The sequence below is a fragment of the Pipistrellus hanaki genome (assembly GCF_964339955.1).
Source record: "Pipistrellus hanaki genome assembly, chromosome: 7".
Classification (NCBI taxonomy): domain Eukaryota; kingdom Metazoa; phylum Chordata; class Mammalia; order Chiroptera; family Vespertilionidae; genus Pipistrellus; species Pipistrellus hanaki.
The window spans coordinates 7,524,769-7,548,705 of NC_140509.1; the positions used below are offsets into that span (position 1 = coordinate 7,524,769).

The 23,937-nt window shown below is 47.3% G+C and overlaps 1 protein-coding gene across 1 annotated transcript; it reads right to left on the reverse strand.

The window, feature by feature from the left end:
• Positions 1 to 1,384: 1,384 nt before the first annotated feature.
• Positions 1,385 to 23,554, reverse strand: PPIL1 (peptidylprolyl isomerase like 1). Its single transcript, XM_084890075.1, has 5 exons — positions 23,446 to 23,554; positions 23,183 to 23,340; positions 19,407 to 19,561; positions 3,335 to 3,403; positions 1,385 to 2,522 (listed from the first exon to the last, which is right to left on the reverse strand). Exons 2-5 carry the CDS (start codon positions 23,236 to 23,238, stop codon positions 2,302 to 2,304), a joined length of 501 nt encoding a protein of 166 aa, XP_084746201.1. The 5' UTR covers positions 23,239 to 23,340; positions 23,446 to 23,554; the 3' UTR covers positions 1,385 to 2,301.
• Positions 23,555 to 23,937: the final 383 nt, after the last annotated feature.

Sequence of the window (23,937 nt, forward strand, 5' to 3'; positions counted from 1 at the left end):
GTAGATGCTGAAGCCAGGGAGCTTTCTCGCAGGCTCCCCAGTGGTTCCTGAGGCGGGGACAGTGTGAGAAGGCCTGGCCCAGGGTCCTTGGGGCCATGCCTTTACAGTCTGGGTGCCAAACTCCTTACCCACCCACAGACACAATGAAGGCTTCTTTCATTGGCTTGTTTACTCACAACTTCAAGCCTTCTCCAAATCTCCCAAGTCTAGAATCTCCTACCCTTCCCACCAAAGCTGTATTTCTCCCATCCCCGATTACCTCCGCAGTCACACAACCTATCTTCATTATCTCCATAAAAGTTAGAAACCCATCCTGCCTTCTCATAAGCTACCTCGTCTCGATCTGAGATGTGACTGAGATGGGCTACCTCCTAGCACACCCACTTTTATGAGACTTCTCCTAATTGTACTTATCCTGGGAGGTTGTGGACACTCACCGGACAAGGAGATAAATCAGGATTCCCTTAGACAAGCTCCCTTTTCACAGAAACAGAAATTTCTACATCTCTGGCTACCGGCAGAATCAATTTAAGGTCGCCTCCTTCATGAAGACTGGTTCACACTCATGCGAGAGCACTTCACATGCTTGGCGAACCCCAGAAACAGGAGCTCTGCCCCTCTCTTCCCAGGTGTGCTCACAACCCTCTCTCCTTCTCAAAGCAGCGGTAATTGGTTTCTGCCACTCCGACCTGGTGGAAGCAGGCATTACGGACTGTAATTCTGGGAGTAACTGGACGAGTGTCTTATTCCTTGCTCCTAGAGGTGGACCCAATTATGCCTGCCCAGTTCAGGCTGAAAGAAATGTATCTTTAACTTCCCCAAACAGTATTTTGCACCCCAAAACCATCTCTGGAAAGTTACAAAGTCATTTACGTAGCTTGTGATTGGGTGTTCCTTTTTTTGTTGAGAGAGGACAGGGAAAGGTTGAAGATGGGGAACACTTGGGGACTAGAACCTTGTTTGGTCATTCTGGAGAGGAAGTCACCATCTCCAACATTCAGAGAGAAGGAAACACACTGAAGCTACAAGCCCTTCTTCGAGCCAGGAGCGCCCAGTTTGAGTCACCACCACCACACCTACCACCTCTGACAGCAGGTGCACCTCCTGTCAGTCTGAGGGACAGTCAGGTCTCTTAGCTCCTCCACTGGTAATCTCCAGGGATTGCCCCCACTCAGACATGCTCATCAAGATCCCCTAACTCTCTCTTCGGTTCTGCCCTTTTAAGACAGACCTGCTCTTGAACGGGAGAAGTCCCCTGGGGATCACAAACCTGCAATGATGTGAAATCTTGAAGATGAGCCCTAAAATACCATTTGAGATTGTTCAGAGGTTAAAATGGTTCATAGAACCTCATACAATATTTAAAACCAGACTACAGCAAAAATTTCAAACATCAATGGCATTTTATTTAGGCAGTTTCTATGCATCACACAGGTATTAACTTCCTTTCTCTCATAACCCCTCTAAAAAAAATACAGAAAGATTAAAAAACAAAAAAACAAAAAGCCCTTAACATATAAAATCTGTTTCTCTGAAGTCTTAGGTTTTTAAAAAAAGGTAGTGGCACTTCTCCTTTCTGAGAAGAACTCAGTCTTTTCTTAGGCTCATTACAGATCTCTGCTCCTTCCTGGGCAAAAAATGGTCAACGCTCTGCTTCCTTTTAGTAAATTCATTTCTTGGTTATTACACATTAGCATTCCCCACTTGACACCTTCTTAGACACTTGATTGTTGGATGCATTTCTCCTCTGGCAAACATCCAATGTGGCTTTGCGTGGGAAGTCTAAGTGTCAGGAACAGCAGTGTTGATATTCTGCTTTTGAGGGGAAATATATATAGCGATGCAGACATTCCGAGGAAGAACAAATGTAGGAGACGGAAAGGGAGCGCAGAGTGCAGAGGGCTGACAGGCACTGCTGGTTTGAATTCTGTGGCATCAGCCACCGAAGACTGCAGTGAGGGCCAGAATATAAATCTTCGCAGAAGGAAGTTTGGTTGGACACTGAAATGGCACAGCTGGCTTCATTTTGTTCCCAGGGTATCGAGCAGATGCACACAGGGTCGTCTGCAGTGAGCAGTAGCCCGTGATCATGTATGGGCAGTTCTGCAAATGCTGTCAACCGAGGCTCAGGGAGGGGCGACAAGAAGCCTCCAATTAAACACACTTCCACCTCTCACTCACCAGAGATCCCAGCCTCCTGTCTGCATGATTCACAAGGCCAGAATGAGGTTCAGAGAGGTGTCATTTAGGTCCCCTGGACACCGGTCCACCGGGCCATTTCAGACCTGGAGAGCAGCACCACTACCCAGAGGGGTAGGCCTTGATGATCTTCACATCGTCCACAGGGCGGTCCTGGGAGTTTGTTTCCACCATTCCTACTCGGTTCACCATTCCAATACCCTGGCACACGCGGCCAAAAATGGTGTGCTTGCCATCAAGCCACTGGGTGGGAGCCAGGGTCACGAAGAACTGGCTGCCGTTGGTGTCTGGCCCTGCATTGGCCATCGCGAGAATTCCAGCCCCTGTGGGAAAAGGGAGAGAGGACCGAGTGTGAAACCCCCCGCCCTCCCCCCGCTCCGACCTGGAGCTACTACACCATCGCAGGGATGAAAGGCAGCCAGACTCCGCTCTGACCTCTCTCTTCAACCCCCTTCCCCAGGGCGGGCTCCCTGCCCTCACACAGAGGCCATCAACTGCACCACCAGCCTCTCCTCCTGCTCCCAGCCTCTCCTCCTGCCCCCCAGCCTCTCCTCCTGCTCCCAGCCTCTCCTCCTGCCCCCCAGCCTCTCCTCCTGCCCCCAGCCTCTCCTCCTGCCCCACAGCCTCTCCTCCTGCCCCCCAGCCTCTCCTCCTGCTCCCCAGCCTCTCCTCCTGCCCGCCAGCCTCTCCTCCTGCTCCCAGCCTCTCCTCCTACTCCCAGCCTCTCCTCCTGCCCCCCCAGCCTCTCCTCCTGCCCCCCAGCCTCTCCTCCTGCTCCCCAGCCTCTTCTCCTGCTCCCGCCTCTGTCCATGATGATCCTTACTAATCACATTTTTACCATTTCCGTAAAAATCTAGCAAGGCCTCCTGCTTCTCTGAGGAAGCTTCTGTTTCCATAGTGTAAGAGCAACACTCAGCAAGCAGAGTCTGGAACTCTCAGACAGCACTCGGAGTCGCCCAGGACGCTGAGCGGCGCCACTCTCTCTAATCCTCCAGGGCTCTCCCTGGCGCCGCGGCTGGGCAGCTACGTGGCACCGTGCCACCATGTCAGACTTCCACATTGAATCACAGCCAGAAGAACGAACCTTTAAAATCCACCCTCCCTCTCCCCCAGTCCAGCCAGGTTCCATACTTACCCGTGAATTTCAATTCTGGATGAAGTTCATCCTCAAACTGCTTGCCATAGATAGACGCACCACCTCGGCCTGCCACAGGGGAAGAGGAGAAGCCAGTCAGCCAGTCTCACGTCCCCCTCGCAGCAAGAACGATGCCCGACAGGGCCAAAGGGTTTTTGCACAGAGGAAAGGAAAGGCAGGGAGCACTGCGCCCCTCCCTGCCAGGGTGCTGCAGCCCCAGCCCGGCAGCAGAACCAAGCACTACCCAGCACGTTCCAATCACTGGTTTCACTCCGGTAAGACATTTCTTTTCAAATAACACCGAGAGTGTTTTTCTCGCTTATTAAAGTTATACATGTTTGCTGTCAAAAATGTAGAAAACACAGAACACTACCAAAAGAACACTGAAGTGCCCTGTAATCTAACCATCTACAGACAACCGCCATTCAGAGTTTGATGCATTAAGACATCTGTTAATTTCTTAACACTTTGATGAGTAGTTCAGACGGGAGCGCTGCAAGCCCTAACCCTGTTGCTAATCAATCAGCACTCTCCTGCGAGCTCGGACCCGCCCCTGGATCCCTGTGGACCCAGAGCCTCCAACAGCCATTGGGAATGGAGCAGAGATGGCACAAGAACTGAAAGCTGTTTTCCTTAATCTAGATGAAGGGAAGTAAGTCACTGAACTCGAAGACATAGAGCTGAAGGAGAAGCAGGAACGGCGGGCGGTAAGTGGCAACGTGGCAGGAAGGACAGGCGTGTGTTGGGAGGAGATATGAAGAAGCATGGGGCTGGGAGTGACTGGCTAGTGACCCCCCCCCCCCCAACAGGGTGGTTACACTGTGTCTGCAGAGTGTGGCGCTGTGCTGGACACCCCGGTTTTGTTGTTAGAGCACAATGGTATGTGCAGCCATATGCCTTAGTGAAGTACTTTGGTTTCTCCGAGTTGACCAGCCAAGACAAACCGTGAACGCTGGGTTTACCAGCGTACTCTGCCTGCCTGGCAGCCAGCACAGCTCGGACCCAGGGAGGCCCACCTGCTGAGAAAGTAGCGTGTGAACGCGCCAGGCCCACCCCGCAGGCCCCTGGGCCTGGGCCATGGTGTTTCCATGGTAAAATCCTTTTAGGATGTTGCACCACAGGGAGCCTGTCAGCCCCCGGCTCTTTGCAAAGAGGAATGGGGGTGAATTCTAACTGAGGAAACCTCCCACCTGGCCCAAGCCACTATGTAAAAATTCATTCCAGAAATTCTAACCTGCTGGAGGTTAACACCTGTGCCTCTCCCGCCTGAGGGTTGGGGGAGGGGTGGTCAGTGGAATGCTAGGGCTGAAGATGAGAGGGGAGAGGGCTGTGGCAGCAGACGGTCCAGCCCACACGCAGGCCTGACAACCGAGCTGGAGATAATGGTCAGGAGCACACTGTCCACCCCCCGACTGAGCCTTGGAAGTGTGACCCCTGCAAGCCGGGGGCTGCGAGAATGAAACACCTGGGCCACTGAAACCCACATAAATGGCACCACAAGCAAGAGGGGGATTTCAGGAGTCACAGAAGACTGGCTGCAGAGTCATCCGAAGAAGATCAAAGGGCACCGAGGCCCCTTTTTACTCTCTGGCATAGTCTGACCAACTGCAACAAGCCTGAGCCTCTGCAGCACATTTACCCACAATAAGCTATTATCATAACCTAAATTGACTCAGTAGGGTTTGTAACAGAATGTCATTAAGACAAATAACTCAAATCAAAACATTCCTTGGGGCATGTGGAATGGGGGCGCCCTGGTGGGAGCAGTGATGAAAGCGCTCTCTGGTGCAGAGCAGGATGCACAGATGTCAAGGTTCACTACAAAGCGGCTCTGCTGCTGTCAAATGTGCTACGTGCCTGGCCTGGTACAGATACAGCAGAGACAGGCCCAGACCTGCTTTCCAAACACTCTACTCTCCCAGTCCTTTTCTTCTTCTGTCTTCTCCTTTAAACATTTATCCAATACTAGAGGCCCTGGGGTGAGGGGGTCCCCTCAGCCTGGCCTGTGCCCTCTCACAGTCCAGGAGCCCTTGGAGGATGCCTGCCTTGGGCTAAGCTGGCAGTCAGACACCGCTCTCTCAGTCCGGGACCCCTTGTTCCTTACTGCCCACCTGCTCCTTACCGCTCAGCTCACTGCTCCTTCATGCTGTGGTGGAGGTGAGAGAGGCTCCAGCCACCACCGCTATGCTCACCAGCCGAAGCCGGCTTCTGGCTGAGTGGCGCTCCCCCTGTGGAAGTGCACTGACCCCCAGGGAGCAGCTCCTGTGTTGAGCATCTGCCCCCTGTGGTCATTGTGCATCATAGCGACCAGTTGTTCCACTGTTCAGTCGATTTGCATATTAGGCTTTTATTATATAGGATATTTAGTATTTCAGCCATACAAGAAAATGCAAATAAAAACAAAAGAGAGAGAAACCAAGATGGCGGCATAGGTAACTGTCTAACTGCAGCCTCACACAACAATTTCAAAAAATACAACTAAAATATAAAGTGGACATTATCCAGAACTACAGGAAAGTTGAGTGACTGGAAATTCTACAATGAGAAGGAAAGAGAAAACCAGAAGGAAAATCAGAGGAGCTGTAAAAGCCTAAGGTACGGAGACACGTTGTGTGTGCGGAGAGGACGGAGCCGGAGAGGAGGGATGGCTGAGTGCCTGGCTGGCGTTCCCTAGCAGGAAGGAGATAAAAGCTCTGGACTGTGCTGAACCCCAGTTCCGACAGCACTGAACCCCAGTTCTGAGCGAGACCCTAGAGACCCAGACATATACAGAGGGAATCTGGGCTGTAAGGCGGAAGCTCAGGGGAGCGGCGAAAGGCAGGCAGAGCCCCAGAGTCGCGCACATTGCGCCAGAAGACTGACTGCTGATTGAGCCACTGGATTGCCATAGCAGGAAGGAGATAAAAGCTCCAGACTGCTCTTAACCCCACTTCCAACTGCACTGAATCCCAGTTGCGGGCTCGTTGGGGGAGAACTAGACTGTCTGGAAGCAGGTGAAACTCTAGGGCTTCTCTCAGAGGTGCTTGCAGCGAGTACCAAAGGACACTGAGGAACACTGAGACTCAGGAACCTCATAGGGTGGGGCTAACCGGAAGCCAAGGCTGTAGGCTCCACCCTGAAACTCCGCCCCACCGAAGCTGAGCACAGAGGCTCTTGCAGTTTTCCAAGTCTAATCGAATAAGGCTGTCTCCTGGCATAGATACAGCTGATCCTCCCACCCTACCAACTCAGGGAAGCAGGGAAAATGCCGAGACAAGGAAACAGATCACAAATGAAAGAAATGGAAGACAAAAAGTGACTGGATATAGAGTTCAAAACCATGCTTATAAGGTTTTTCAAGAATCTCCTAGAAAAGGCCAATAAAATAAACAAGATCTATGAAGATATGAAAAGGGATCAACTAGAAATAATAAAGGATCAACTAGAAATAAAGAATACATTCTCTGAAATAAAAAATATTATACAGAGTCCTAAAAACAGAATGGAAGATTGCAAGAATCAAGTCAAAGATTTTGAACACAAAGAGCCAGAGGACACTTGTCTGCAGAAGCAAGAAGACAAGAGAATCCAGAAAGTTGAAGATAGTGTAAGAAACCTCTGGGACAACTTCAAGCGAACCAACATCAGAATTAAGGGGGTCCCAGAAGATGAGAGAGAGCAAGATACCGAAAACATACTGGAAGAAATAGTGACAGAAAACTTCCCCCACCTGGTGAAAGAATTAGACTTATAAGTCCAGGAAGCACACAGAACCCCAAACAAAAGGAATCCAAAGAGGACCACACCAAGACACATCATAATTAAAATTCCAAGGGCAAAAGACAAAGAGAGAATATTAAAAGCAGCAAGAGCAGCAGGTAGTTACCTATAAAGGAGCACCTATACGATTGTCAGCTGATTTCTCAACAGAAGGCATGCAGGCCAGACGGGAATGGCAAGAAATATTCAAGGTGATGAATAACAAGAACCTACAGCCAAAAATACTCTACCCAGCAAAGCTATCACTCAGAATCAAAGGCCAGATAAAGAGCTTCACTAATTAAAAAAAGCTAAAGGAGTTCATCTCCGCCAAACCAGAATTATATGAATTGCTGAAGGGGGTTCTTTAGGAAGAGGAAGAAAATAAAGATAAAAATTATAAACAACAAATACGTAACTATCAACAAGTGAATCTAAAAACCAAGGGAATTAAAAAACCTGATGAACAATATAAACTGGTGAATATAATAGAATCAGAGGTATGGAAGGGGAGTGGACTGACAATTCTCGGGGAAAAGAGGAGTGGGAGGTGCGGGAAGAGACTGAACATAAACTGTGCACCTATGGACGAGGACAGTGGGGGGTGGGGAAAGGGCAGAGGGTGGGGTGGGAACCTGGTGGAGGGGGGGAAAATGAGAAACTTTTGTAATAATATGAATAAAGATTTATTTTTAAAAAATGCAAATAATATGACAAACAACTGTGAATCTTACCCTTAAGAAACAAAATGTAGTAAATCAGTAGACCCCACACATATACACCTTGTCTCCCTCCCCATCCCTCCTCTCCCAGGGAACCACTATTCTGACCAGGAGTTTGTCATTTCCATGCATTTTCTTTTTTACAACGTATATATGCATCCCTTAAAAAATGTGCTGTTCTGCATGTTTTCAGGTTTGGAGAAGTAATTATAATGCATTCTTCTGCAATTAGCTTTTTTCTGTTCACCACTGTCACAGTCATGCACTTTGTTCCATGCTCTCTGGAGTGTTCATTGCACTGTACGATCACACCAATCTTATCTTTTCTCATAGGGTCTTCCCAATGTTTTGCTATTACAAGACACACTGCAATAACCACTCTCTTATGGGCCACAAACAAGTGCAGAAGCTCTCAGAGACCACAGCCCGCCGGGGATAGACATGCAGGTCACAATCTGACTATTTCACCGTTACTCCATGTGGGAACCTCGCCAGGTCCCCGGATAGCCAAGGCCAATGGGAGCACAGAGGCTTGTTACCAATACACCAGAATGGCCAAAGGCCGCTCTGGGCATGAGCCTAATTGGAAAGTCCAAGGATCGGAGCCGGGAATCCTAATCAGGCCAAGATAACCTGAGTGGGTGCAAGGACGCCTGGTACACTGCGCCCTTCAGTAGCCAGTATGATTGATGTAACTGCTGGCATGGAGCCTTCTTTGTCTAGTGTAAAAGTAGCGTCCTGACCAGCTAGTCTGTGGAGTCTGGAGAGAGAGCAGCCAAGATGAGCGTGAGAAGAAGTCTGTTAGAGCGAGCAGCGGGGCAGGGGAGGCAGGAGCAGCTGCTGAGCCGGAGCTCAGGTACCGCTATGATGGGAGGCAGTGCGTCTAGGAGGCAGCGAGTCTAGGAGGCAGCGTGCGGCTGCTCAGATAATGACTGCGGGTACAGAGGCTGATGCTGCTTCATGGGAAAGATAAGCATTCACCAGCCAGTGTCCAGTTCCCTGCTTGTATGGACCTTGCTGTGCGGACTGTTCTTGACCGATGTGGCCACTGGCTTCTGCAATAAACACTCATTCTTATACACCCACCACCTCGCATGGCTTCTCCGTCTGCCCTGCCACCGAGAACTGACCTGAGGAATTTAGACTAAGTTCCCAACAGCTAGTAGAGTGGGCAGGGTTCGAGGAAGAACCAGCCCTGGTGTAATCAGATAGGATAATTTATTTTTTGTTTAAGATATATTTTTATTGATTTCAGAGAGGAAGAGAGAGGGAGAGATAGAAACATCAATGATAAGAGAATCATTTATTGGCTTCCTCCTGCACGTCCCCTACTGAGGATTGAACTCACAACCTGGCATGTGCCCTTGACTGGAATCGAACCTGGGCTCCTTCAGTCTGCAGGCTGACACTCTATCCACTGAGCCAGATTGGCCAGGGCCAGACAGGAGCATTTAGGAGAATGCATGGCCTCACAGCCACCGGAGCACCAGAGCTCGGGTAGGGCTGTAGCTTGTGCTCTGAACTCCATTTTCCAGATATCTTCCAGAAGAGCCCAATGTGCACCCCCACCCACAGTGCTCCCCCTCCTTCTCTCACTGCTCTAGGTTCTCTGGCAGCTTTCCAGCATTTGTCAGTCTAACAGGCATATGCCCGCTTGTGGGGTTTTAACCTGCGTTTCCCTGACAGAGGAAACGTGCATAATTTCAGTTTATTGGCCACTTAGCTTTCCTTCTCTGTGAACAGCCACTTTTCTAGTGAGTGGCTTGACATTTTAGAATTTATATGTGTATTATTTTATTAGGATTAGTATTCTAGATACGAATCCTTTTTGCAAATATCCTCTTCCGGCTGACTTTTTTCACTTTTTTATGCAGTCTTCTGATGCATATAAGTTTTTGCAGTTGAAATGCCTTAATCTTTTTCTTTATGACCTGTGCTTTTTGCTTCTTAAAAAAACATTTATCCTCAAGATTCCCCATGTCTTTTCTTCCTCCTCCTGCTCACTGACTGTGAAAACCTCTTCAGCCGAACTGGAGTGGCACCGAAGACACAGAGAAGGGCCTCTAACCTTGGTGCTTGCTCCCTGTCCCCACCACTCCCATGCCACACTGCTGGGACCAGAGGCTAACACCCAGCCCCAAAGCAGCCACAGGTGGGCCGGTCAGTGACCCGTAAGGGGGCCCAGCTCTGTCTGGGGACTGCACACTGGAAGGTGACTGACCACGCCCATCTAAGCCTGTCTTCTGGGAAGGGGAGTGCTCAGACACTGCAGGCTGGCTGTCCTCCGAGCACCCCATCGCCTTCACAGCCTGGCTCAACCTCCCAGACAAGGAAGGCGGCTACCACCCCGATGCCTTTGCAGCAAGGGGGGCCAGATGACCCAGTTCTGACCTCTAACATAAACAGGAGCCTGCTGAGTAGGAGACTCCTGGGAAAACGACAGCTTTCCTGATAAAAAGGACATTCCTTAGTCTCACCCCCAGCTCTTTCCCCATCTTCCTTCCCTGAAAGCAGATGTGAGGAAGAGTAGCAACCGTCCTGCACACGTAAGACAAGTTTGAGATCAAAAGTCAAGACACTGAGAACGGTGGAGTGGAAACAGCAGGCCTGGGTCCCTCCCACTCTGCAGGGCAGCGGACCCAATGCTGCAATGCTTCCTCCGCACGGCCCCTCCTGAGAAACACAAAAGCTGTCTAAGCCATTAGGCTGAGTTTTCTGGTACCTGTAGCCAATGGCATCCCGAGTTGGTACAACCCCGTGTAACAGGAGGAAGGGGGGGCTGACTGGTGTGGCTGTGGTTATTCAAATCAAAACATTGAAAACCTTGGAAATGCCAAACACCAGATCTAACGTGGGAATCCCAGAAACTTTGCAATTCTTAAGATGTTCTCTCTTTCCTCACGTGCCTTGGGTTTCGGTTCCAATTCCACCATTTGCTAGCTGGGTAACTAAGCAAAATACCCTCTCTAAGCCTCCGATTCCTTGAATGCAAACAAGAATGTAGTACTAATGTCTCGGGTAATTGTTATGAGAACTAAATGAGATAAGCACGAAAGCCATGCAGTTATGTAGACGGCAGTAGTACCTGCCGTGATGGGCTCCTCTATCTGAGAGAACCGGAGCGTTTTCCATGAGGCAAAGGATGTCGGGATTCTGGGTTTATTCCAGTTCCTCTGTCCTCAAACCTCACCATTCCCTCCCTGCTCCTTGTTCTTTGTAACTTTCCTTCTTATTTCACTGAGAAAAAGGCAAAAGGGACCTTTCACATGCTCACACACCAAATTCACTTCCCTTCCTACATCTTACCGTTTCTTCCTACAACTTTCTTCCTCCGGTATTAATACAGTATGAACAAACTGTTCATAGAACTATCTCACCCCCACAAACCATTTCCCTGCAATGAACTCTGCAGCTACAATTACCCCCTCTCCTGTATCAATTTTTCTTTCTAGTGGGTCGTTCCATCAGCATAAAAACACGGTATGAATATTTCCCATATAAAAAGCAAACAAAACAAAAAGTCCATCTCCTAGTATCTCACTGTCCTGCATATCATCACAGAACAATCTCCTCAAAGAAGCTGTCGTCACTTGGCGTCTCCACTTCCTCTGCTGCCTCTTGAATGCTCTCCATTCAGACTTCTGCCTTTACCGCGCCAACGAAACTGCTTCGGTCAAGGTCATCAGTGACTGCCATGCCCTTGAACCCAATGCCAACCCTCAGGCCTCACCCTGCCTGGTCCATAAGCAGGATCTGACAGTTGATATCACCCTTCTTGAAACCCCACTGTACTGGCAGCTCCTCATATTTCCTGCTGGTGCTTTCTCCTCCTCCTGCTCTCCTTCCACAGGTGATAGGCCTGCACTGATGTTGAAGAACTCCCCTCCAAGACCTTCCTCTCTCACCCTTTTATTTTCACAGGTGTTACCCCAATAAAGCTCTTCCATGCCTAACTCTGTTTTGGCATCTGCTTCCCAGAGGACTAGGCCCCATAAAACCATGATCACTCTTGTCCAAACCCCAAGTTCTAGCTTTGACAACGAAAGCTTCCAACTGGTCACCTTGCCTCTCTCTCTTCACACCAGTCGATTCTCCACCTGCAGGCCAGAGGGATCCCTTTAAAACAAGTCACAGTGTGGCAGTCCTCTGCTCAAAATCCTCCGGGGACATGTTAACACTCAGGACAAAATCAAAGTCTTCAGCACAACTTACAAGACACTCCATGATCGTGGACTCAGCTAACCTTCAGTCTCCTCCTGCCACTCTCCTCACCTGCTCCAGGTTCTTTCCTCTGTGCTGTTTCTCGCCAAGCAGCCTCTTACCCCCATGCTATCTCCTACTCTGCCCCACACTGCTCCTTACTGTCCCCTCAGCATGCAGCCAGGCGCCTCAGGCAGCACATCGTATGCACTGTTCTGGTGTGGAGAGGTGGCTGGGTTGTGTCGCAGAGCCAGTCCAACAGGTGAGACATGACACCTGGGGTGGTCGGCTCTCCTTCACACCATACATGCTTCTGTTACTTGTGTATCTATTCTGTACTCATTCTTCTTCCAAAATCCAAAATATACCTCCTTGTCCTCCAAGAGTTAAAATTCTACATTCTTTCAAAGCCCACCTCAAAATATGCTACCCATTCTAATCCCACTCCACTATACTTTTTATTATTAATTATTCCAACCTATGATATATAATAACCACAGCACACCAGCATACATTTGCATATCCTATATACCGTGTTTCCCCCCAAATAAGACATCCTCCAAAAATAAAGACCTACCTACAGGTTTCCTTCTGAGTGAAATATAAGGCATCCCCCCAAAAATAAGGCCCCCCCTAGGCTAAACATGAGAGATTTGGTCCACTGATTCTGAAAGAAATGGAGTCACAAAAAATTCACCAGGAAATTCATGAATTGGATTGTTATGATGATGTTCCAAAAGATGATGACAAGATTGTCCCTGAACAAATGAGTAAATTCTTGATACTGTAGGATTCACAGTTTGTCTGGTTTGTGTTGACAACTACTGTACTACCGTACCGTATACAGGTAATAAATTTCCTTTATTTTCATTTAACAATAAATGTGTACCGTATTCTTCTTCATGGAAAAATAAGACAACCCCTGAAAATAAGACCTAGCGCATCTTTGGGAGCAAAAATTAATATAAGACACTGTCTTATTTTCGGGGAAACAGGGTAATAAAAGCCTAATATGCTAAGTGTCTGGACATTCGTTCAACCAATCAAAGCGTAATATGAAAATGATATGCTAAGACCACTCAATGTCTCACTGTGACGTGCACTTGTTTGCCCTCAACCAGACCACCAGGGAACAGTAAACCAGTCAACCAGTCACTATAATGTGCACTGACCACCAGGGGGCAGACAGTTGACCAGTCAACCAGTCACTATGATGTGAACTGACCACCAGGGGGCAGAAGCTCCTACCGGTAGGTTAGCTTGCTGCTGGGGTCTGGTCGATCGGGACTGAGCAAGATGGGCTGGGCATACCCTGGAGCCCTCCCGTGTCCCTCCCCAGCCCCAACAGTGCATCAGTGGGATCCCTCAACCTGGCCTGAGCCCTCTCGCAATCCAGGACCCCTTGGGGGATGTTGGAGAGTTGGTTTTGGACTGACAGTGGAATGACCAGTCACTATGACGCACACTGACCACCAGGGGGCAAACATTCAATGCAGGAGCTGCCCCCTGGTGGTCAGTGCACTCGCACAGGGGGAGCGCGGCTCAGTCAGAATCTGGGTTCACGACTGGCGAGCCCAGCGGCGGTGGCAGGAGCCTCTCCAGCCTAAGCTGGCAGTCGGACATCCCCCAAGAGCTCCGGGACTGTGAGAGGACACAAGCTGGGCTGAGGGACACGGCCCCCCCCCCAAAAAAAGTGCACAAATTTCATGCACCCAGCCTCTAGTTGACTATATTGTTACTGTCTAGATATTTCTCAGAATGAATATCTTGTCTTCCTGGACAAAGAGCTCTACAAAGAAAAAAACAATGCCTTGACTTCTCTCCTGGCCGGTTGGCTAAGTTGATTGGAGTGTTTGTTCGTACACCAATAGATGGTGGGCTCAATTCCGGTCAAGGCACATATGATCAATGTTTCTCTCTCTCCCTCCCTTCTTCGTTCTCTAAAATCAATAAAAACATATCCTCATGTGAGGATTAAACCAGCTCTCTAACTAATGCTGTGTACCCCTCACAGGCCGTAGAATAGCACAAGATACCCAGCAGCCTCTTAGCAAATATTCCTCAAATGAATAAAATTATTGAGTTTGCTGTCAACAAGTTACACTTCAGGTATTTCTGCAGCAAGTGGAGAGATGAACTCAGAGTGAGGGTGACACACAACATAATCAGCACATGACTAATCACTGCGATCATAGCAGCCAGTGAGCCAGTGAGGCTCACACAGAGCAGCAGAAGCAAAGGGAAGCGCTGAGTAAGGTGCCACGTCTCACAGGGAGGAGAGGAACAGCAGTTATGAGGGAGTGGGGGATGGAAGAGGCATTTCACTTGCTGCAGAGCCCACGATGCCAATGCTGCGCTCCTGAGGTTTAGTAAAAACCTGTTACCTAAGCAGCTAGCAGTTCAAACTAGTGACCGAGCTCTTGTTTGCCCTCAACCAGAGACCTGCCAGCAGGCTGAGCTCAATCATTCGTTATACTTAAGGTTGGATACAATTATTTTGAAATCTTTTGAGTGGTTTAATTTCATTAAAGTGACATGGAAATGTGACACTATGAAGGTCTGAGAACTACAGAAATATATGAAGCTCTGGCTGAGTAACTCACATCTGAGTCATTTCCAATTCTTTTACCTCATCCTTGGCAATCTCAGTTCACTGCTGACATGAATTAAAATTTATCTCATAAAACCCTGGCTGGTGTTGCTTAGTGATTAAGATGTTGGCCTGCACACAGACGGACTGAGGGTTCAATTTCTGGTCAAGGGCACATACCTGGGTTGCAGATTCAATTCCTAGCCCTGACTGGTGTGCCTCTCTCACATCCATGTTTCTCTCTCCCTCTTTTCCTTCCAGTCTCTCTAAAATCAATGGAAAATTTTCCTTGGACAAGGATTATCTAAAATATTTTTTTAAATCTCATAACAACAATGAAAGAGAGGAAGATGACAGGAAAGAAGTGCATCGAAGTGTTGGCAGGACACTTTTAAGTAAAAAATGTGGACTCTTCCCCCCACTCCCCAATTCCTGATGAAGCAAACACCAAAAAAAAAAAAAAAAAGAAGCAAAAATTTCAACCAAGTAAGAAAAAACAACAAACTTAGTACTCCAAAAATTTTGAAAAGTCAGTCAAGGAAAAAAACACTTGTCTGCTTGTACTCTCTAATCAGGAAAGGAGGAGTGCCACCCAGAGAACCCTCCAATTTTGAGAAGCCACCAGAGGAAGTGGGTGAGTAGCCCTGAAAAAGCTAAGCTACGGCTGCCGCACACACAAGTGCTCAGGAGTGGCAGGGGGGCTGCCAGCACTGGCCACCTGGGGGGGGTGGGGGGGGGAGTTAAGGGGACCCTGAGCCTGGGCCACCTTGGGATCTCAGTCTGTGAAAAAATAATCCAAGAAGGGCTTCTCCGTGGCTGTCTTAGGCTACTGATGCGTCAATAAAAATAAGAATCCAATAAAACGAATTCAAAGACAAGATAATGAATCAATAGAAAAGGTTGCAGAACTAAGGAAACAGATTTAGAACGAAATAACACCAATACAGCACTAATAAATAAATCAGAGCAGGAAAAGAACAAAATAGACATGACTAAAAATTGAAAAAGGGACAGAATAAAGGTGTGAGATTATTTCAGTGGATGCAAGGAAATATGGAAAAACATCATCTCAGACGCTCAAAAGAAATGTGATATAGAAGGCAAAGGTGATGAAACAAAGAATTAGTCTCCTGAAATAGAAAATCCAATAAGTATAACAGAAAAAAATTCATAAACATAAATCAAAAAAACTTCCCGGAATTGAAGAAGTAAATCTGATCTCAGAATTCTTCAAAGCCATGTTCAAAATCAGAAGGTGATGGAACAGAATGTCTATTTTCCTCAGAAGAAGATCTGAGGGAATGAATGCAGCCCAAGAGGAGCACACCCAGTCACAGTCTTTTTCAAGTTTAAGGGCAACAGGCAGACATTCTCAAGCATGACCTACTTAAAAATATAACAGCCTCCGGCCCTTGCAATAAAAACAGCTCGACGAGAAACTCTACCTGCTAGCACTTGTGAATAGAAGAGCAGAGTGGTGAGCCTCAAACCCTCTGAAATGCACAACCCAAGAGGGTGTAGAAGGAAAATGCTATAAACTCTGACAAGGAAAAGTAAAACAGAAGCTGGGAGTGAGGAAGGGAGGCCAGGTCTGAGAATATATTGGAAAATTGGTCTCTGTTCCCAATTCTTGGCACAAGGCTCCTAAAACCCTTCGGAAGTGCTAAGAGCAGGAGGAGCATCTTTATTCTAATAATGGGACTCTGGGCGGGCTCCTGATGGGGTCACCTGATGGGGTCACCAGAAAGACCAAGCCATGATTAGAAGCTTGGAATTTTCAGCCTCTGCCCCCTGCCCCCAGGAACCACCACCACCCCCTCTTCTCCGGAGAGGGGAGACTGGAAATGGAGTTCATTGTCACGCCTGCATGAGGAAACCTCCATAAAACCCCAAGTACAGGGTTCCAAGAGCTTCCAAGTGGGCGAACACATCTACACCAGCAAGGTGGCACACTCCACCTCCACGGGGACAGCAGCTCTGGCACTCGGGACCTCCCAGATCTCGCCCTATATATTCTTCATCTGGCTGTGCATCTGCACCCTTTCCCATTATCCTTCAGCAATGGGTAAACATAGTGTTTCCCGAGCTCTATAAGCCACTCTGGCAAAGTAATCAGGCCGCAGGAGGTGCCGCTGGAATCTCCCCTATAGCCAGCTGGTCTTTAGTAGATACTTGTACCTGGGCTTGTGGTCTGGTGTGTGTGTGGGAGATGGGGGGGTGGGGAGGGCTGAGGAGAGAGACAGTGTGGAGGTTGGGGGTAGGGAAAGAGACCGTCTTGTGGGACTGAGACCTTAACCTGTGGGATATGACATGGTCTCCAGGTAGATAGTGTCAGGATTAAGTTAAATGGTAGGACGCCTAGCTGGTGTCGCAGAGAACGACTTGTCATGAGGAAAAAGAACATATATTTGTGACACAAGTGAAGAGTTCTGTGTAAATAGGTAAAAGCAAAGGAGAAACAGGAGGGAAGGACTGGGTTTTTTCCCAACATAGGAGGATGCATATGCAAAACAGAGCTTTTAGTAAACATCAGGATGAGTAGAAATTCAAGTACTAATTGCTTCATCTCTCATAGCAGGATGTCAATTTTTCTGTTAAACGTATACGAAATTAAATTCAATACCTTTTGTGTAAAAAACAATAGCATGCAGGACATAGTCTATTCTCTAAATCATTCCCATTCAGCTATTCACCCATTCATCCTTTTAACTAGGTATCTGAAAAGAAAGATGTCTAGAATGGCCACCAAAAGTGAACACTAATGATTTCTGAGAGGTGAGATGTTGGGGCAACAGTTAATGGTTGTTAGGAATCTTTAGGAGGTATACTTCAGAGTAATTTTTGTTCTTTTTTTCTACTTTCTTATATATTCTATATATTTTTTAAAAATATTTTTTACTGATTTTTAGAGAGAGAGGAAGGGAGAGAAAGAGATAGAAATATCAATGAGAGAAACATCAATCTGCTGCCTCCTGCACGCCCCCTACTAGAGATCAAGCTCACAACCCAGGCATATGCCCTGACTGGGAATCAAATCATGGCCTCCTGGTTCATGAGTTGACATTCAACCTCTGAGCCACACCAGCCAGGTTATTCTGTACATATGTATAATGTGTATATATTATTCTATATATATGTATATATATATATATATGTGTGTGTGTGTGTGTGTGTTTTATATCAAACAGCAACCTCTTAGATCATAGGTTGGTGTTAATAAATCCCATTTAAATGATGGTAACTCTCAAATTCATACCTCAATCCCAGAACTTTCCATGAAATCCCAAACTCATATCCTATTACTTATTCAACACCTCTCTTAATGTGTCCAAAACCAAAACCAAATTCTTAATCTTCCCCCCTCCAAACATGCTTCTCTCTTAGCCTTCCCCACTTTACTAAATTCTATTAAAAAACTTTGAAGTCATCCTTCATCTTTCTCACACACACACCCACCCCCTAATCCAACCTTAGTAAACATCATTGGCTCTATTTCCATCAAAACATAACCTCAATCCAGTCACTTCTCACCACTTTCTCCACTACTGGCCCCGTCCAACCACATACTTCTAGACTGGATGACTACCTCAGCCCTCTAACAGGTTCTCAGCTCTCACTCTTGCCCCTTTATCTGTTCTCCAAACAGCAGCCAGAGCGAGCATTTTAAAGCATATGTCAGATCATGTCATTCCTTTGCTCAAAGCTTTCTAATGGTTCCTGCCTTATCTATAAAAATAAAAGTGTAATATGCTAATTAGACAGAACAGCAGAACAACTGGGGTTGTGAGAGACAAGGCAAGCCACCGTGGCTGTGAGGGCAGAGCCCCTTCGTAGAATTTCATGCATCTAGCCTCTAGTCCTATATAATAAAAGGCTAATATGCAAATCGACTGAATGGTGGAACCTGGTTGCTATGACATGCACTGACCACCAGAGGGCAGACACTCAACACAGGAGGTGCCCCCCAGCGGTCAGTGAGTTCTCACAGAGGGAGTGCAGTGGTGGTGGCAGGAGCCTCTGGTCTCTGTGCAGTGCTAATGATGCCTGACTACCAGCCCATGGAGCAGGCCTAAGCCGTCAGTCAGAAATCCCCCAAGAGCTTCCAGACTGTGAGAAGATGCAGGCTGGGCTGAGGGACGCCCCCTCCCTCCCAACTCAAGTGCAGAAATTTCGTACACTGGGCCTCTAGTTCAGAATAAAATCCAGTCTCTACCATGTCCTACAAAACCCTACATGATCTACTGCATGGACTCCTGCCTCAGCCATCTGGGCCTACCCTTCCCTCCAGTCATAAAGTCCATTCCCTCACTTCATTCAGTTCTCTGCTCCATTAATAGCATTTACTCAGAGAGGACTGCCCTGGCCTTGCTATTAAAATCACATCTCCACATCCTTTTCCTGCTTTATTGAGAGCAAGTTTTTTTCTTTGTTCATGGCTAAGCAAGAGCTTACAAAAGTATCTGACACAAAGCAATTGGTCAATATTTATTAAATGAGCAAATTAATCAAACAACCCAGTATTCTATTTTTCTCACAACACTGAAAATGTCTTCCTTTACTTCTGATTAGTAGATTATACATTACTGTAATATTATTTGCTCTTAGTAAGCAATACATGGAAGTTATGAGAAACTCTATGAAGCCCAAGAGTCCAGCTTAGTTTGATCAATTCCCCACGTGTGTGTTTGGGGGAGGGTGTGTGCTGGGGAGGAAAGCAATAGTCACCCGAATCCCTGTCCCTGGCAGGTGGAAAAGAGCCCTGCTGCCTTGCATCAGTGACAACAGAATGAAACTTCAGAAGCTAATGCTGGCTTAACGGTACCTGTCCCCGTTGGGTCACCGCCCTGGACCATGAAGTCCTTGATGATTCTGTGGAATTTGGTGCCATTGTAGTAACCTCGACGAGCCAACTCAGCGAAGTTCTTGCAGGTCTTCGGAGCATGCTTCCAATACAGCTCCAGCACGATGGTCCCCATGCTGCAGGCGGAAGAGGCGGGAGAGCTCCAGTCAAGAACAAGGTCACGGCAGACAGGAATGACATGGACTGCTCCAGGACTCTAATTTCAAACTCGTATGTGAGTCATGAAACTGTGATAAACATCAGACTCCATACTCACCAAGGAAAACACCGCAAGGAAAATAACATGAACACAACATAGACAACTAAAATGTTAACACCTTATATATTAAAAATTTCTGATTACCAGAAATTAATATAACCAACCCCCAAATTAGAAAAAAAAAAATCTTACACTTAATTTATAATTTTTTTAAAGGAAGACATTAAAGTATCAGGAATTCATATTTATTTAAACATGTATAAGTTTCTGGGTGGGGTGGAAACTAGGTAAATAGGAGACAGGATGATTTTCAATGAATATCTTTTTTAAACTTTATATTTTTGAACCACGTAAATATAGTACTTATGCATAAATATTTTAATGGGGGAGGGGGGAAGGTATAGTTTGTGTGTATTTAGGAGGGGCTGCAACAAAGGCAAAACCTGATAATTCAAACCTTTATGCCTACCCAATGTGAGGAGCACTCCTCCGCTGAAGGACTGCCAAGGAAAAGGGAGAAGGAAAAGATGGAGGCCAGGTGCCTTCCCTCCTCCATCTCTCACCTAGACTTTGAACTCCAGGAATTCGAGAACGGGGTCAACTCTGTCTAGACGGAATACCCAGTGCCAAGCACACTGCAAGTAAACACTCTATACTGTAGATAGGTTCTTGGAAACTGCCGTTTAGGGAAAGAATGTATAATGAGCCAAAACCGGTTTGGCTCAGTGGATAGAGCATCAGCCTGCGAACTGAAGGGTCCAGGCTTCAATTCCAGTCGGGGGCATGGACCTTGGTTGTGGGTACATCCCCAGTAGGGGGTGTGCAGGAGGCGGCTGATCAATGATTCTCTCTCATCAATGTTTCTAACTCTATCCCACTCTCTTCCTCTCTGTAAAAAAATCAATAAAATATCGCCGAGACCAGTTTGGCTCAATGGATAGAGCGTCGGCTTGGGGCTGAAGGGTCCCGGGCATGTACCTTGGTTGCGGGCATATCCCCAGTAGGGGGTGTGCAAGAGGCAGCTGATCGATGACTCTCTCTCATCGATGTTTCTAACTCTCTATCTCTCTCCCTTCCTCTCTGTACAAAATCAATAAAATATATTTTAAAAAAAAATCAATAAAATATATTAAAAAAAAAAAAAAAAGAGAATGTATAATGAAATCAATTTTACCAGAGGCTAGCTGATGTAAATAAGAGGTAAGTCCCTGTGGCATACTTCTGGTCATAAGAACATCACCAAATTTCTAAAAAAAAAAAGACCCAAACACTTCTAACATTTTACATTGAAATAAATATGAGCTATACATTCACATAAGAAAGATTAATAAAAGCAAATTAAAATAATTGCTTTCCAGCCTGCTTATTCCAGTGCAGGGTCTTGAGTGGCTGGAGCCTTATCCCAGAAGCTCAGGACACAAGGTGGGAACCAAACTGGACAGACACCTTCCATCCAGGACACACTTGCGCACACACACATACACTCACTCAGACTAGGACCGCTGAGACATGCTAATTCACCTAATGTGCACATCTTTGGGGTGTGAGTACCTAGAAAAAAACCACGCAGACATGGGGAGCACATGCAAACTCCGGAGACAGTGGCCTTGGATAGCAATCTCTCTTTTCCCCTCATCGTTACAATGGAAGGACACTGACAGGAACCTTTATTTGAGGACCTGCTGTGTATGTGTAAGTGCCAGAACACAGATTGACAACTGCTCTGGGCGGGGCACCCTTCAGGGAGCTTACATTCTGGTGGGTATTTTTTTAAATACAGACAATGACTTTAGAATGGCAATCAGGAACTACCTATACAATACTGAAATGGGCATGCTTCTTGACAGCAATTTCAACCAAATATATACTCTATAGAAAAAAATTACTAAAGTGCTTAGGGATACAACTGTGCAAGGATGTTCATTCCAATACTTGTCATAACAAAAAACAAGAAGCAATTTGGATGACCTTCAAAGAGGGAATGATTAAAATATGAGCCATTCATACCATGGAAGACTGTATATATTAGTAAGTGAAAGAAAAGCAAATTGCAGGAAAAGAAACATACGCAAAGTATGATCATATGATCTTATTTTTGTTAAAAAAAAAAATAGAACATAAAAGAGAGATGTTTATGTAAAAAGGTCTGGAAGATCATTCAACAAACTATTAAAAATGTTTTTAGCCTGGCCAGTGTGGCCCAATGGTTGAGCATCAACCCATAAACCAAGAAGTCACCCGTGTGATTCCTGGTCAGGACACATGCCTAGGTTTCAAGCCCAGTAGGGGGTGTGCAGAAAGCAACGGATTGATGATGTTTCTCTTGGATTAATGTTTCTCTCTATCCCTCTCCCTTCTTGTCTCTAAAAATCAATAAAAACATTTTTTTTTTAAGTTTTTACATGAGAGGTGGCTTTCACTGCTTTTATATATATATATATATATATATATATATATATATATATATACACTTCTACACTGCTTGGATTTAAATTTAGTTTTATCTTATAGTTTTTTTAAAAAAATGTTCACAGGTAAGTTCAAAAATTACTTTCAAGTTGGTATCTGAAATAGAATTTTTCCAGGTATAAGAAAGTAAGGAAAATGGGCTTGGCAGCAGAAGCAGCATCTGACAGAACTGTGCTCTGGTGGAGAGCAGCATGGACAAGAAGAGACAGAAGGCAGAGGGATGATGGCTGGACCCTGGCTACTGATGGGGGAATGGAAAGTGGAGCCAGGGGTAGGAAAAGGCCAGATGAAAAAAGTCACCTTGAATGTCAGACCACAGAGTTTTGCTATGACGGTGTTGTAGCAGTAAGAAGTCACGTCGGGTAATTTGTCCTGTTTTGGAAAGATCGCTCTGGGCTTTTTCCAAAGCGGCCATGGAATGAACGAGGCCAAGGAACCTAGCATGTGAGGCGGACACACCAGGCTCCAAATGAGGTTCCAGGCTTACTAGCTCTGAGGCTTTGGCGGAGCCATTTGATCGGTAAGCTTTGGCATTCCCCCGCTAAGCCTGGAAGAGAGGTGGAGTAATACCCACAGGGCATGCGCTGCTGGGAGGATTAAACTAACTGTGAAGCTCAGTCTGCACCTGGGGCAGGGCCCAGGCTGGCTGGGGCTCAGCTGCATCACATGTGATGGTGGAGCAACTGTGCCAATTCCTGTGTTTACCACTTGCTTATACCGCTGTACACTCATGGCGTTACAACTGTGCTGCTCATCTCCTTCACATGTACATGCTAGTAGCTGTCTCCTTCCCTATACGGTCACCCTAAGGCACGGCTGTGTGTTTTATCCACCTCTGTTCAGGCGCCAGGTCCCACGTCCCGGGCCTGCATGAAGGGATGAATGAACGAAGGGCCGGGAGGAGGGCAATCAGGCGCCTCCCGGCCGCCGCTCCACGAGGACAGCGACGGCCCACACCTGCCCTCGCGGCCGCCGCTCCACGAGGGAGAGCCGCCGGGAAGCGAGCCCCGCGGACAAGCCCGGGCTCCGAGTCGCCTCCGCCAGCCCCGCCCCGAGGCGACCCCCTCACCTGGTCTCCAAGAAGACGTTGGGCGGCTGCCAGGAGTCGGGCGGGATGGCCGCCATAGCGGAGCCGGCGGAATCTTCCCCCGGCAATGTCCACTTCCGGCGTCGATTCGCGGGGGACCCGCCGGTGCAGGGCACACTTCCGGTCCCCGCGGTTCAACCCTGTGATGCCAAGATTTGAAGAGTTGAGAAAAGGAAGAGGAAGGACCCCCACCTCCAAGGCCGGAGTCTGGGGTGCGAGGCGAAAGCGAAGAGGAATGGCCCCACTTCCAAAGCCCGGAGTCCGGGGTGCGAGGCGAAAGAGGGCCTGCGGCCGCGGCCCGGAGGGAAGGGAGCGCTCCCGCGGAGGTGGCCACGCGCCACTCTTCGGACGCTCTGATTGGCTCGTCTGGGCGTGGAAGGCGGGAACAACCAGCAAATACTCACTCCGATTGGAGTTACGTCCTAACTTTCAATTCCAAGGAGTACCTGGTCCCACAAATAAGACTGGGGCCAGAAAGAAGAGGAAGAGAATGAAAGGAAATAGAGGTGAGAGATGCCAGAGCTAGCTTGCATAAGGCTCTGTACAATTTACAAAGCAATCACACTTGATTATTCTATCTGCTGTGAAGTAGGTACTGTTATTCTCAGTTTTTCAGATGTGAAAACTGAGATTCAGCCGTTAGATGACTTTCTTACTTATCCAAAGACATAGAGCAAATCCGAGCCTCCAAACTCCAAAGGCTGAGTCTGGAGAGAGAGGGAAGGATCTGGAAGGAA